Genomic DNA, 15,333 nt, shown 5'->3' on the forward strand with positions numbered 1-15,333 from the left:
ATAACAAAATCCATACTAGATAATATGTTCCTTATGTCTTTTTAGAATATAGTGAATGTGCCAAGGGGGGTCCGTCTCTACCTTTGATGATGTTAACAAGGTTAAGACTATCTGATTCAATCCATATTTTATTAATTTATAAAGCAGCGCAATACGAAAGACCATCTCTCATATCTCTGGCTTCGGCCAACATGAAGTATTCACATAAAAAATGAGAGAAAGCAAACCTTAACTTGGAGTTAGCACTCATGTTATGCTAGATAAGAGCTTCTCATAGTATCATTCCCCTCATTGTATTACTCTCTGGCTTGACTCTTGATTTTGTAATGTACATGTTGCATCTTTATCTCAATCCCAATTATAATGAAAAATTACAAAAATTTAACGTAAATTTAAGTCCAGTAATCAGTTTTGAACTCAGTTACTTCTCAAAATCTAAAACAAACTGAGTTAGACTGCATTAAAGAATCCAAATCAGCATCCTATTTTGATTTCGATTCCAATTTCTATATAAACCAAAAATAAAAATTTCATTCCGGCCGGGGTAGAATCAGAATACCACTTATTTGTAGGGTTGCAACTCGGGTCGGGCGGGTCGGGTTTTTTTTCGAAAAACCCACGATTCCCAAACCCGGCCCTACCCATGATAAATCTCGGGTCAGGTCGGGTTTTTTCACGTTGACGCAATTTTTTAAGGAAAATTCTTGTTTGGAAAGGCAACTCAACTCATAGAAGTAGAAATTACACTTGAATGAAACAATGGTGTTATTACACTCACATTACACTTGAATCAAACAATGCTGTAATCAAACAATGTTGTAATTATAATCAAACAATGCTGAATCAAACACTTGAATCAACTCAACTCATAGAAGCAGAAATTACACTCACATACAATAACAGTGGGCGCGTGGATTTTCACTTTTAACTTTTAACTAACAATAGAAAAAAAATGTTCATACTATAACTTATGTAACTCGGGTCAGGCCCTTTCAAACCCGGCTCGACCCGAGATTCATGCGGGCTTTTGAATGCTCAACCCGGCTCGACCCGAAACCCATGAAACCTGAACCCAACCCAGGCTATTTCGGGTCGGGTCGATGCGGGTCGGGTAAAACCCGGGTCGAGTTGCAGCCCTACTTATTTGGATGGGAAACAGATATCAATAATTTTTCTCCCTTTATATTTTCCTCTCCTCTTCGCAAAACAGAAAACACAAAGCATAGATGGGCTCTGCTGTTGTCCGCTACCCTTCTCTATGTGCAGTTCTTCCTACAAATGCCTCGGTATATACTCTCTCTCTCTCTCCTGTTATTTCTATTTTCTCCCATTGTTTTTGTGAACATACTGCGCATTTTAGCAGAATCTGGATTGTACAGTCGACCCCAACCGAGTTATGAAGCTAACTCTTCCCTGCTTTAAGTGGCGTATGGTTATAGCATATGATGGCACCAATTTTTCAGGTTTGATTTTGTTACTATTTTTTACCTGTTTTTTGTATTTGACCGTTGTGCATATCTTTTTCATAAATTTTGACTCTACCCATCAATTAGGATTGGTTTTCTCTCTCTCTATTTCTTTCTTTACCCTTTTTTGATCTGAAATTCGATGGTTTAGGATATTTATATGGTAATTTGGATGTGGGTCTTTTTTACATTCCCGCAAAATTCATGTGGTGTAGCTGGTTTCAATGTTTATGGTTACGTTCAAGCATGATTATTGCTTTTGATTCTTTTTTTTTTTTGGGTGCTTTTGGTTCTTTAATGGGCTATGTTCATTGTTCTTTATTGTGTATTTTTTTTCTTCGAAGTTACAGTCCTTCCCATCAATTTGTATGGCTTTTTTTTTTGGCTCTGGAATCTTTCATTGCTTAATATTACTGGAGCTCAATGGTTTTCATTGCCTTTTGGGCTTTATGATATTTTTGTTCTAAATTTATGATAAATTGATCATGGCTCTTTCTCTGTTCCCTGAAATTTTACTCCTATCCCTTCAATTAGTATAGCTTGTTATTGCTTTATTTGCTCTCGCTCCTTTTCTGAAATGTTGCTTCCGTTCCTATTTGTCTCACATTATAGTATTGTGTTGTGCACTTTTCATTTTTTGAAGTATTGATCTAACCCATCATTTTTTTTTTGGTTTGTAAGCTTGATGAACACACAACCTCGTGGTTTCCATTCGAAGTAAATTTCAAATGAGATGCAAGATAGTAGGGTGAAACTTTTCTTAAAAGAGGGAAATATTGTTTCAAGTGATCCAAATAGTTAAATATTTTAGTAAAATAGAGGGAGGAAATTCAAGTTTTACGAAAGAAAGAAAAGGGTTTTGAATATGTAGGGCTATTATACAGACATAATATTTAGGGGTTTGAAGAGAACAAAGAGATAATCAAGGAAAGAAAGAAAATAAGATTTAGAAGTTTATCAACAAAATGAAATACTGGAACAGTCTTAACTGTTTCAATGAAAAGAATGAGATAATAGGATGACTACTGAGAAACAAATACAAAGATTTCAAGAGAAGAATAAGAGAAGGGAAATTGACTCCTGATAAATAAAAGGCAGATCCCTCTTCCTTGACCAAGCTTTGATACCATCTGTATTCTTTGATAAATAGTTATAGGGAAAGAAAATGAAGAGAAGAGAAGTCTATGATACAAATGGAGAGAATGACTGATATCGATTCTCATTTACTGGAGTAAAGACTATCATGTGTGTGCGCATAGACGACCAACACCCCCCTCCCTCTTGCACGCGTGCACACACACTTGCTAAAGGGATTCAATTAAACGAAATACCTGACTGAAATGTACAATGTTCTATCATTTTTGTGGTAGTAATTAATTCCTGCTTCGCTAGGATGGTCCTAAGTAGCATTAGTACTCGCATCTCTCCTGTTTAGCTGCCGTTTAGCTGCCGACTGTTGATTCTGATAGACTTCAGAGAAGATCAATGCAAAATAAAAATTAAAATGGGAATGGGGACTGTTTAAAAAACGGGATTGAGGTGAGGCAAGGGAATATTTGCTTCCAATAAGCAAATCAAATTTAGGGCTACAGTGGCAGGATATTTTCTCCTTTCAAGGGGTTTTCTATGTTCGTGATGCTCTGCCAATGAAGTAGGCTGTTCGATAAGAACTGTCCCAATGTTCCACCGTTACACCTCCTTAACACATCCAAGTGGTTTTCATTCCAACGGCGAAAAAAACAATCAACACCATTAACTTCTGCTGTTGTAATGTTTATACGTTACAACTGTTACATCTCCCACCCGCCCCTGTATCACCTTATTTGATTTGCTTATTGGAAGCAGGTCGTGCCTTGTCTCACCTCATTCCCGTTTTTGCAACATTCCCAATTCCCATTTTCATTTATACCCAGTATTGACCTTCTGTGTATTCTATCAGATTGGTGTGGCACCTTGGCCATGAATGATAGTTTTTGGGTAGACTTGTTCTGTTCACAGAATTATGCTTATGCTTTTTGAATGAAAATTTTCTTCCTGGTTTGATGAACCTTATTCCCCACAGGCACGTTAGGGATTTGTATAACTACATGATATAGCAATGGTCAATCTCTATTTAACAAGGACTTGACACTTTGGGGTTTCCTAGCCATTTCAATGTGCTTCAAGTCATCTAAATGGAAACACATCATTGCCACAGCTAGATGCTGCTGAACATGAGTATGCTTTCCTGCTACTTTCCCTTGTATTTATTAGGGGTGCAACTCGGGTCGGGTTCAACCCGAAAAAAAGTCGGGTTGGGTTGAGTTCGGGTCGGGTCGGGTTCGGGTTGAGGGCTTGGGCAACCGAACCCGAGTGAAACCCGAGATTTTTAATATATTTTTTAAAATTTTCTAAGCTTAAAATCTCTGTTGAACTTGGGTCGTGTCGGGTTCGGGTTGGAAAAAGGGCTTCCTCGGGTCGGGTTGGGTCGGGTCGGGTCGGGTTCGGGTTCGGGTTGAGTAAATGGTTGTTCAGGTCGGGTCGGGTCCGAGTTGCACCCCTAGTATTTATATATTTTATTCTGTTTATTTTCACCCATAAAGAAATTGTTGTAGCTCAATGGTAACGGCTACGCTCTTCAACCTAGAGGCAGTTCAATCCCAACTTTCCTACCTAAAAAAACGAAGAAGAAATTGTTGTTTGCACGAGTATGTCTGGATGTGTGCATCTTGGATGCCATGTCCAACACCTGGTATCTGTGTCCAACACTAAATGTAGCAAGTCCAAACTAAAGTGGTCAAGTAGCAGGCCTGATATCTGCGTATATTACAACAATTCAGTGCCACGAAGTCTATCTTTGATTTAGGATCCTAAAAACGAAAGTCTATCTTTGATTTATGATCCGAGAAACGAATTAAATTATGTTGTATTCTGCGAACGTCTGTGTGGTCATTATTTGGATATTTCTCGTTTGAGTAATCTCAAATCATAGAAAGCTTGTTTCATTGTATTCCTTGTTTCGCTAACATGGTCTCTTGTAAAGCCTAATATGCCACAATAGCTGGCTAAGAGTATTTTTTGTCTTTGTTTTTTATAAGAAGAGGTGAACCCCCGTAGCCAAGGACATATAACGACACTAACACCCTTCACCAAAGCAAGCACATGTAACAGAAACACAGTTTGTGAAACCGCATGATATCAGTCCTTTATATTACTTGGAAACTCATCCGAAATCCTAGATTTTTTTGGTAGCTTTTAAGGGTGAGTTCTACTTTGGTCCCAACAAAAATTGATTTGATTATGCCAGTATAACATTGGAGTTGATATCCACACTCCCTGTTTTCCCATTTCAAAAAAATAAAATAAAATAAAATAAAATAAATCGTGGAGTTTTTTAAATAGTTCTTTGTTGGTTGACCAAATTCTTATGCCTTGTTGCTTTTCCAATACAAACTTCTTTTGCATTTTTTTCTTTCAAGGTTCAAACATACCAAAATCTTCAAAATGCTTCTGATATCCTGGCTTTGTGCTTTGCCATTTGCATTGCATCTTTGATTGCTAATATTTTGGAAGATACATTTAGGCTGGCAGTATCAGCAATCGCCACCAACTATACAGTGCATCATAGAGAAAGCCTTAACACACATTACAAAGCTAGAAAGGAAGGAACTTTGTTTGGTCGGTGCAAGTAGGACGGACACTGGAGTTCATGCCTGGGGTCAGGTTTGGCCTCTGTTACCCTTGCGAATGCTTGATCCATATGAGCATGTATTTCTGCCAAAATTCTAAATGGAATTAGTATTGTAGCTTGATGCTGTATTAGATGGAAAGGTCCATTTATCAGCGTTGCTAGTATTTTCAGCCAATTTAAGAACCCATATGTTTAATGTCAAGCATTTTATGTAATAGGCCCTTTGGTCCAAGGGAAGTTCCAAATTTTATGTTTCCTTGTAATATAAAGCCACAACATGCATGTTCATGCACTTATAAACGGTGTTAAGATTTCAGGTGGCACACTTTGTTACACCTTTTACCTATGAGAGATTGGAAAGTCTTCATGCAGCACTCAATGGTCTTCTTCCATCAGAAATTCGAGTGAGAGAGCTTAGTCCTGTGCGGCATGAATTTCATGCCCGCTTTTCTTCAAAGAGCAAAATTTATCATTATAAGATATATAATGACACTATCATGGATCCATTCCAATGTCTCTATGCTTACCACAGTGCGTACAATCTCAATGCCGATGCTATGAGGGAAGCTGCAAAGTATTTTGTTGGAAAGCACGACTTCTCGGCATTTGTTAATGCATCACACAATGATCGACCACGGGATCCTGTAAAGGAGATTTTCCGTTTTGATGTCGTTGAAATGGTATTTGCTGAGCTCTGTTTAACAATTATTTGTTCATTTTCTGTTAACTATATTCCTATTCATTTGCTTGTTTATTTTCATTTCATTGGAGGCTTATGCTCAGTTGTGTAAATTTATTGCATATGGAACATGTCGGGCTTCTGGACTGATACCTTATTGCATAGGGTGCTGTTTTGCAGCTTGAGGTTGAAGGCTCTGGTTTTCTATATAGACAAGTACGAAATATGGTAAATAATTCTTCCCTGTCAATCCTGAACTGTAGTACAGTGATAGAAATTTAACATGCTTCTTATGGCAACATGGACTAACGATATTGACATGCATTGTATGAAGACTTTTTCTTGGGTATATTTACTGTGCACTTGCATTTCCAGTTGACCCTATCTTTTTTTCCCCTTTTGATAAAGATAACAATTAATATTAAGAACGATAAGGATTACAGGTGCACATCTTGGGGTAAAGAGGACCCCTCAAAAAAAGAACACTGGAAGCCCCCGATTTGGCTAAATGATCTGCCAGATCATTGTGCTACTAGGAACAATTGAAAAGGATATAAGGTTTATCCATACTCAAATCTCTAATCTCATCAATATACTTGGCTAATCTCCATAGACCGCCTCTAGTCCCTTTGGCCAATATAAAGAATTTGAAGAGTTTCTCTACTTCTGGGTCCTCCATCTGACTAACGGAGATGCACAAACTATGATGAGTAGCACATACCTCAGCTTCAGATGAATCCTTATGACCAACTGGACCAGCAAAAGAGTAGATGATATCACCCACAGAGTTCCTAAAAACATGTCCAATCCCTGCATGGGTTGCCAAGGGAGCAACCGTCAACGTTGAGTTTAAAAACGTTTCTAGGAGGGGGTTTCCACCTAGTTACTACTTTTGCTTTAGGGAAGAAGCCAATTGAAAAAGAACCCCAATACGTAATATTGTTGTCCACCAAATAACCAGTGAAAAAATGATGTTGAAGAGCCCAAGATACCATTTTGAATATACTTTTCCATACCATCAATCAAGGTAAAATCTTTATCCTAAAAAATCTGAAAATTTTTCTCCGTCCAATTGTCCAAATGATTGTTAAAACTGCAAAAGGTGTGAGTTGGCAGAGTATTAGATCAGGGGAGCCCGGACCTGTTGCACTTCAGCTCCAAATCAGATCTTGGATCGAGTTGGGGAAAACTCAGCTGATCCCAAACCATTTGAGCACCTAATTCCATATAAAAGAAGTCACTTTACAATGAATGAAGACATGAGAAATGCTTTCTTCCTCCGTTGTGCAAAGGTAACACCTATTCGCCAAATGAAAATGCCAATATTTGAGCATGCCCTGAATTTTGCTGAGAGTTGTCATCCAGCAGAATGCCTGAACTCTAGGAGAAACTAGGGGTCTCCAAATTCTCTGCCAACGAAAAGGAGTAGTCGTGGACTCGTGGGGTAGCCCAATAATCTGAAAAAATGATTTGACAGAGAAGACACCACCAGAGTCCAGGGTGCATAGCCACCTATCAGGTTGATCCCTTGGGTGTATGACTTCTCTAATCTTCAAAGAATGTTTATATAACAAACAAATTCAGGGTCTGATAGATTCCTATAAAACTCTACCCTCCAATTCACCCGTCCCCTCACCCTTTGAAAGCACACTGAGACTTATTTTAATTCTATGCAATCCTAGATAGGCTTGGGAATTCGTGGGATAATTGGATGAAACCTAACCGCCTATCTCTCCAAAAATCCATTCTCTTCCCACATCCCACCTTAAGTCTAATTCCTTGGGCAAAACTGTCATAAAGGGTGTAAATGGACTTCCACCCCTCGAGCCTCGATTCCTACCTAACTTGCCTACACACCCATCCCTTGCTTCCCCATACTTGCATTTGATGACCGTTCTTCATAAGGCTTCATTTTCATTTCTGAAACGCCATAGCCACTTCCCTAAACGAGCTTTGTTCCTTATCAAATTTCCTATTCCCAAACTACGTCCTTTCTTTAACAAACACAGTAACACACTTGATCCCAATTTACCAAGTGCATCAGCTGCTTGCCCTCCTCCATTGACTGTATTTCAATTAAGTTAATGGTAATGAATGTGTTTTTTCAAGAATAAATGCTCTTATAACTGTAAAAAAAGAAAAGAAAAGAAAAGAAAAGAATAAATGCTGTTATTTTTTGAGAATTGATATGCATTAAATCAAATTTATGCTTTGCAGTGAAACAATCGGACGTATTCTGCGCTATTCAAGAATAATTTGATTTATTAAGGCTGTAAAACTTAGACAAAATCCTTACAGTGGACCATCTTCACGGTAGCCATATGTTGATTATAGATCATTGTACGCTCTACGTGGAAGCAAGAGAATCAGTCCATTTTGGATTGCATTTTCTTGGTTGATATGCTCCAACATTTCTCTTTTTTATTTATTTTTGCAGGTAGCTCTGCTGCTTCAAATTGGAAAAGAAGCGCTTCCTCCTGATATTGTCTCCAATATTTTAGATACTCGTGATCGCAGGGAACTTGCAAAATTCACAGTTTCAGCTCCACCTCATGGACTCTGTCTTATGTCTGTCAAGTATAACCAAGAACTCTTACAACCTCTAGAAGGTTGTCCTGCAACCAGTTTTGGCAGGCATCATTGCATTAGTAAATGTAAGCTTCCCTTTTATTGATGCAGAACACAAGCAAATCTCTCTCTCTCTCTCTTTCTCTCTCTCTCTCTCTCTCTCTCTCTCTCTCTCTCTCTCAGAAATGCAGGTGGGTGCTAATCGGTTTCTACCTGATCTTTGGCTCTCTTGAATTTAAAAGAGTGAATTCAAATTAATTTTTAACACTTAATTCCTTGAAATCTGTAATTTGGGGATTAGTCTGACCAGTGACCAGGTCTGACCTGCTGAATTTCAGACATGCTTGAATTCACTAACACTAACAAAGTCCTTTTTTTTTATGATGGTGAAATTCACAATTGAATACAAGCCTTTATGATGAACCACTGCCCTTTTGGGCATGTTTAGCTTCTTAATCCCATTACATGGGTATCGGTATTTTATATCTAGCAGATTTCTGCTGAAAAAACAGCGTGAAAAGACAAGGCTTCACTTGCTGTCAATGGAGGACAGCAAGAAGTTACATCCGGAATGGTTGGAAAACTTGAATCGTTGTTTTGGGGTATGAAGAAGCACATCAAAGTCGCAGAGTCCACTCAGTAATCCCATCTGTTTTAGTGGTAAACAATTCTGTTCCCACATCAATGGATGCCTGTAGTCTTCTTTCTGAAGCGGTTTGTGGAACTTGCATGTTTTGGGGAGTAAAACACATCAAAGTCACTGAGCGTCCACTCAGCAATCTCTTCATTGTTACTGACAAATATTTCTGTACCCACATCAATAGACGTCCATATTCTTCTTGCTGGAGGGGTGCCTGGATCCTGCAGTGGAGAAAGGAGAAGAAAGGTTTAAAATTCTGGTAACTGTTATTAAGAAATGCTGAAAATCTTGGCGGAAATTGGATAATATGAAACCTAACCTGATAGAAGTAGAGTCTGCTGGAAAGGCCACCAACATCGAGCTCCCATGTTCTTGGGTCTCCAATCCACCCTTCCCCTTGTTTCGTCGGATAACCATACTCTGCCCAAATGGGGTGGGGCAATATCTGAACTAGCTCTTGTGCCTGAGGATTGCTATAAGGATCACAGGTGCCAGAAGGCTGCTCTAAGTGATTGGCATTGCCAGGAGAACAGTAGTAGTGATAAGCACCATATGGAAAGTTCGCAGTGTCATTCCTGTAAATTTTCTTATCTTGGGGAGTAATGTGGAATGGCGGGCAGGCAACCAAATTTGTTGGACTGCACCAAGCTTGTGTTTGAGGGTTGATGATCATCTCACTGTATCTCGTTACATCGGTGAGCACATCTCCATCACAGGGATTGCCATTGTTCTTCCAGCAGCTTCCCATGTCTAGCAGGTAGAACTGGCTTTGTGGGCCTCCCCCTTGTTTCACAGTCAATGTCAGTTTGACCTTGAAATTGGGTGATTCTGGGAGCTGAAAGAAGATGTTTAGTTACTCTTTTCTTGTTTTTCTATCAGAGGCCTCAAATGAGATGGTAAGAAAATACTGAGAAGAAGATGTTACAGTGATTTATTCTTATTTTCTTTTTAGGGGGATTTGCTAAGGACCATCGCACAAGGCATTTCGTGGGCGGGCTGTTGCATGAGAATGAATAAGAAAAAATCTGTTGAAAAGTAAGACAAAATCTGTTGAAAAGTGAGCCTATGTTGCTGCTCTCTCATGCAACAGCCCTCCCGCGAAATGCCTTCTGCTATGGTCCCTAGCAAATCCCCTTTTTGGGTGATGATACTGATTATTTATGGGAAATGTTATCAGCACAACCATATTTTGATATTTGCACAACCCAGCTGTCCTTTTTCTTTAATTGGACTGTGAGAGTTTATTGGGAAGTGTAATAACCTTTTGACAGCTATTTAAATTTTGGAAGACAAGATGATCTGTGAAAGGGCAATGATTCCCTCTCCCCAACAGAAATCGTTAACTTTTAAAGCATTTAGAGTTAACGGTTGCACCTCCCCCACTTCATATATCCTAACGGTATCTGTTAAGGGGGGGGGGGGGGGTTGTGAAAATATCAAAATATGGTTGTGCTGATATCATCTCCTTTATTTATTCAGGAAGTGATTCTAGTAAAAATTCAGACATTTTTTGAAGTGACCAGATATTAACTGGGATCTCTTTGACTTTTCTGCAAATGAGTTAAATCATCAATCGACCAGAAAGCAGAAATATTATGATCACTCATTAAAAAAATATGGAAAAAGGAAAAGTAGGTTCTTGCCAAAGGAAATAATCTTGATAAAGTGAGAATGGAAATAATGCAATGAGATTTTGCTTTTAAAGTAAAGTTAATTGCCTCAGACACTGATTTCAAAGACCCAATAAGAAATTTCTTTAGAAAATGTAATTCATCCCCATAAAAATTTTCTTTAGAAAATGTAATTCTAAGTTTCAAATTCTAAAATACCTAGGAAATTAATCGTGACTTTTCCAATTTGTGATGAAAATTGAAAAACCTCGATGCAAGTCAGGTAGAATTTGCTTCATCCGATGAAAGAATTGATTTATTTTAAGTGGCAGCATTATATTGTTTTATTACTAGGGAAAAGAATTAGTCAATCTGATCGGCTACAAAAGGGCAATTACAGTTCATACTGAGAAAAAAACGACACTTAAAATATCATTTTGCATATCCCTAGAGAGAGAGAGAGAGAGAGAGAGAGAGAGAGAGAGAGAGAGAGTTTAACCAGAGATTCTCCTAGGAAATAATTAAAAACATAACTATTCCACTTACAGTTTTCAGCATTCCTCTTGTCTGATAATGGTAGCCACCAGAAAACCCTCTTGTTGCATCAGCTCTGAGATACAGCATCAGCCATGGATATTTCTTTGATGTTTTAACCCTGTGGCTAAAAACCCAACTCCCAACTCCAACTTTCTTCTCCCAAACCACCTCAAAGAAAGAAATACCATTAATCCCACCTCTTAAATCAGCACCTAGTTCATAAGTTCCATTAAACCCCCCTCTCATATCTCCATAGTCTGATAAAACTGTTTGTTGATGATACAAAAGAGGCTGGTTCATGCACCCATCACCAAAACAAGGAAATCTCCCTGTTGGAGGAAAAGGCCCCGCACTTTTCCCATTTTGAGGGCACAAACCAGACTTTGTATCAAAGTTCCCATTTTTCAACATCACCATCCAAAAGTGCCAGTGATTTAGGCTTTCTGCAACTTTACATAATGAACCCAAATAGATCTCTTTCTCTACTGCATAAAGGTCTGCATTGTTGAGAGCTTTTGGGCTTAAACCTGGGAATGTTGCTCCTACCCCTAGTTTGTTATCAGTTTCTGGTACTTTATGCTCCAAAGAGTTACCTGCTCAACATATAAAAAAAATTGAGAACATAAGGAAGCAGCTCGAACTCTAGGAAAAAAAAACCAAGAAAAATGACTTAGGAAAAAAAAATGCAATTCTCAAATCTGAGAAAAAAAAAATCAGAGAATGTTTAACCCACTTGAAATATCAAAACAGTCAGCTGCTCTAGGACTACCGATCCCAGGGGCTTCGCTGCCAACTTCATTGCAAAAATTCCAACCTTCAAATGCTACTCTCAGCCCGTCCCTTTTCATTCCTGGATCACCCACTAATGAAATATATGGCTGTCCTAAGGCAGAGAAGGAATAGAAAAAGACCATCTGTACCATGAAAACCAACATAAAAAACTGATTTTCCATGACCCTTGTCATGGACATCTGTATGGGAGAAGATGAAGGGGGATACCTTTAAGTAGTGATGAAAGAAAGTGGAGGAGTTGAGCTGCTTTTAATAGTTTCGGAACATGCTTTGAAGCTTCCATATATTGACATATTTTATTTTATTCTGATTCTTTTAATTTATTATACATGCTGAGATAGAAAATTTGTGTTCCTTTCCCTCTTATGCCCTTTGTTCTTTTTTCTTCTTTCTTCATGAAGCTTTCCTTTTCATCACTTGAACGTTGTCTTGGGTGTCCACAAACACAAAGACTAGAAGATTTTGTTGAAAAAACTAAAGAATCTCAGGATTTTATATAAATTAATGGGTTGACTTGTTAACAGGAGTGGCTTCTAAAATTAGTTAGTTGTGAGGGTCATTTCCAAGGCAGGTGGTTACCAATGAATTAGGTGCAAAGGAAAAGAAGGCTGTTCTAACTTTTTCTGCAATAATTGAAGAAAAAAAACTCAGCATCGCAGATTTAAACAGAAATACTGAACTGCTTGAATTTTCTTATGTAAGTTGTTACAAAATTAAGCTGGAAATAATTAAAAAAATAGAAGAAGCAGATGACTCGTGAGTTGTGATGCAATGCGCACACATTCAATTTATCAGAGAAATTATTCTGAATTACTTATTATCTGTAAATCAGTTGATGAACTGACATATGGGCATCAATGCTGTCAGGTGCCCAATAGGCCAATACCATCTACAAATTACCATACTCATAAATTTGATTTATTTAAAAACAGCCCACAAACGGTGGGTTTCTTGTCTTACCTAGCTTTCTTTATTTCAAATGTTTAAAAACCATTTGTTATTACTTACTCTTTTCTGAATTTCTTCTCTTAGTATCTTTTCATGATAAAATATGGAAGTGAACAAAGATAAAAGGTCATTTTACCTGCAAAATATGGTTATACTTTTCAATTCCACGTGAAGCACATTTGCCATTTTAGACATTGTGGGGTTTTTAATATACTAACCTTCTGGTTTGTTAAACATAGCTTTCTTTATTTCTAATAGATACATTGCAGCTGGTTGTCCCAAGTAAAAAATGGGGGGGGGGGGGGGGGGGGGGGGGGGGCGGCGGTTTCTCTCAAAAACTGATGTGTCTTTTCTTAGAACCCCTCCATAATTTGTCTTTGCCTGAATTTTGAGGAAAAGACCAATAAAAGGGGTGGAAATATCTTTTCACTTTATTTTTACATTAGTTTGATTTAAAAAAGGGAAATGATATCAGTACAAACATATTTTTATATTTTCATAAACCCTCTTGTCTTTTCGTATTTAAAGAGCCGTCGAAAAGGTTATTACATTTCCAAAAAAGCTCTAAGGAGCCAATTAAAAGAGAAAAGACAGCCGGGCTTGTGCAAATATCAAAATATGGTTGTGCTGATAACATTTCCCTTTTAAAAATAATGGGGGTAATTGAGGGGGGTCTGTTAGACATAGCCTTCTTTATTTTTAATATTGAATTTAGTTAAAAGAATATGGAAATGGGAGGTGAAAAGGTCATTTATTACCAAATAAGATATGGAAATTGTTGCAAGATCGTTTGGTAGCAACAATGGCTTCCAACCCTCCAAGCGGGCTTCAAAAGCACTCAAGCTTGTGTCCTTCTTTGTGCTTGAAAACTAAGTCTATTATGGTGGGCCATGGGTTGGATCTCATTCCTTTCCTTTTGAGTGTTTACATATAAATAATTTTTGAATTGGAAATTATATCACCACAACCATATTTTGATATTTTCGATAACCCATCCTCGTGTCTTAGTATTTAAAAGAGCTGTCAAAAGGTTACTACATTTCCCAAAATGCTCTCACATGCCATTTAAAGGAGAAAAGGCATATGGGTTTGTGCAAATATCAAAATATGGTTGTGCCGATAACATTTCCCTTTTTGAATATGTATTTCATTATAATGCACAAATAATTATTTTTTTTTGGAAAAAAATAAAAGAGAATGACTATGCACAAAGTCACTTTTATGGTCATTGGTAAAAGACAATTGTTGATCTTATAGTACATTATGAAGACTCATATGATTTGGGTCCCATCCCAAATGAACATCCCATGCAAAAGATATAGGACAACACAATCGAATATTCAAAACTGTGGGGGAGATGGAGTTAAAGACTGTCTAAACAGGTATTAACCTACATCCATGTTATTTTGAATATTCGAATCTCCCTCTTTTGGCCAAGATAAGCACTTGATATGTTTCAATAATGTTTACAGTTGTTTTGTGTCATTCCACATTTGATGACATGTCATTTTTTGGGAAAGTTGTTTCATTTCAAACTTGATAATACAACTTAACTCGAATTTGGATAAGATGACTGTAACATTCCAAATGGAAACATTGAATGGTTCTTTGCAAAAGAAATTATTTAGGTCTTGTTCTTGTATTGAAACTTGACAATGATGATTATTGATATTTGTTTTTCAGCCAATATGAAATGTACTATGTTTTTCTGGTAGATCTAGATACTTTCGTATTTTATACAAATGATTAGATTCATTTTCATGAAATTCATATTTGGTAATTTACAGGAATTGACGAAAATGGAGGAGTTTGTCTCGATCTGGATTTTGATGAGGATGACGTACTTGATGAGTGAATCCTTATAGAGTTGTGGGGGACTATTATTTTCTTTTCAGTTGAAAAATAGTTCACTTACATGTGAAACTGCTTTTGTTTGAGTTTAGATTATTTCTAAAACTCTTGGTTATTCTTAAAAGTATTCTTGTTTTCAGTTGAATTACAGATCTTTTTTTATATGGTGATATGGATGATTCAATATTTTGTTTGGACATCACATTATCTATCTATTGGATTGTGCTATATGTAGAACATAGGAGGAGATTGTTGGGTATATAGTATAACCCTATATATGTTCTAATATAACCCCAATAAGATAATGGACCGGTGTAGTGAGCCTACATGAGCTAGAGTCCATTAATCAGTCAATAACCTTAGTGTATCTCTATATATAGGGGCTGGAGGCAACAAACTAGGTATTCAAAACTAGATACCTAGGGTATAACGCTTCAAGCACTCTTTGCTTGACCCTAACAAAAACATGGTTTTGGATGAGTATTTCAAGTAAATTTTATTGATTAAGAATTTATTTGTAGAAATTCCCCCGATAAAAAAGTATTTTTTTGTGGTGTTGATTGTGAACCATT

General features: G+C 37.4%; 2 protein-coding genes across 6 annotated transcripts; one reads left to right on the forward strand and one right to left on the reverse strand.

Moving 5' to 3' along the window:
* The first annotated feature begins 1,156 nt into the window (after positions 1-1,156).
* Positions 1,157-8,506, forward strand: LOC143852936 (Pseudouridine synthase family protein). 4 transcript variants are annotated; one of them, XM_077362599.1, is made up of 6 exons: positions 1,157-1,286; positions 1,364-1,463; positions 5,029-5,168; positions 5,454-5,816; positions 5,981-6,043; positions 8,253-8,506. In XM_077362599.1, the coding sequence occupies exons 1-6, from the start codon at positions 1,227-1,229 to the stop codon at positions 8,487-8,489; spliced, it is 963 nt and encodes a 320-aa protein (XP_077218714.1). In that variant the 5' UTR covers positions 1,157-1,226; the 3' UTR covers positions 8,490-8,506. The 4 variants fall into 4 exon arrangements, with proteins under 4 accessions (XP_077218714.1, XP_077218713.1, XP_077218715.1 ...); XM_077362598.1 differs by having other exon boundaries at positions 1,185-1,286; positions 1,361-1,463; XM_077362600.1 differs by having other exon boundaries at positions 1,185-1,286; positions 1,361-1,463; positions 5,996-6,043.
* A 226-nt stretch (positions 8,507-8,732) lies between these two features.
* On the reverse strand, positions 8,733-12,165 carry LOC143852935 (uncharacterized). 2 transcript variants are annotated; one of them, XM_077362597.1, is made up of 4 exons: positions 11,904-12,165; positions 11,180-11,763; positions 9,343-9,858; positions 8,733-9,244 (listed from the first exon to the last, which is right to left on the reverse strand). In XM_077362597.1, the coding sequence occupies exons 1-4, from the start codon at positions 12,139-12,141 to the stop codon at positions 9,065-9,067; spliced, it is 1,518 nt and encodes a 505-aa protein (XP_077218712.1). In that variant the 5' UTR covers positions 12,142-12,165; the 3' UTR covers positions 8,733-9,064. The 2 variants fall into 2 exon arrangements, with proteins under 2 accessions (XP_077218712.1, XP_077218711.1); XM_077362596.1 differs by having other exon boundaries at positions 8,733-9,858.
* Positions 12,166-15,333: the final 3,168 nt, after the last annotated feature.

Source organism: Tasmannia lanceolata, unplaced genomic scaffold (genome assembly GCF_043159265.1).
Source record: "Tasmannia lanceolata isolate RefF3 unplaced genomic scaffold, GAP_Taslan_0.1 ptg000019l, whole genome shotgun sequence".
Lineage (NCBI taxonomy): Eukaryota > Viridiplantae > Streptophyta > Magnoliopsida > Canellales > Winteraceae > Tasmannia > Tasmannia lanceolata.

What these genes read in the sequence shown, in the direction of transcription:
- LOC143852936 (XM_077362598.1), top strand. Translation starts at nt 1,227, where the DNA reads ATGGGCTCTGCTGTTGTCCGCTACCCTTCTCTATGTGCAGTTCTTCCT. An exon ending in TGATGGCACCAATTTTTCAG is followed by an intron (nt 1,464 to 5,028) that starts GTTTGATTTTGT and finishes AGATACATTTAG; the next exon opens with GCTGGCAGTATCAGCAATCG. An exon ending in GTTTTGATGTCGTTGAAATG is followed by an intron (nt 5,817 to 5,980) that starts GTATTTGCTGAG and finishes CTTATTGCATAG; the next exon opens with GGTGCTGTTTTGCAGCTTGA.
- LOC143852935 (XM_077362596.1), bottom strand. Translation starts at nt 12,141, where the DNA reads ATGTCCATGACAAGGGTCATGGAAAATCAGTTTTTTATGTTGGTTTTC. An exon ending in TGACTGTTTTGATATTTCAA is followed by an intron (nt 11,764 to 11,903) that starts GTGGGTTAAACA and finishes TATGTTGAGCAG; the next exon opens with GTAACTCTTTGGAGCATAAA. An exon ending in CAAGAGGAATGCTGAAAACT is followed by an intron (nt 9,859 to 11,179) that starts GTAAGTGGAATA and finishes ATCTTCTTTCAG; the next exon opens with CTCCCAGAATCACCCAATTT.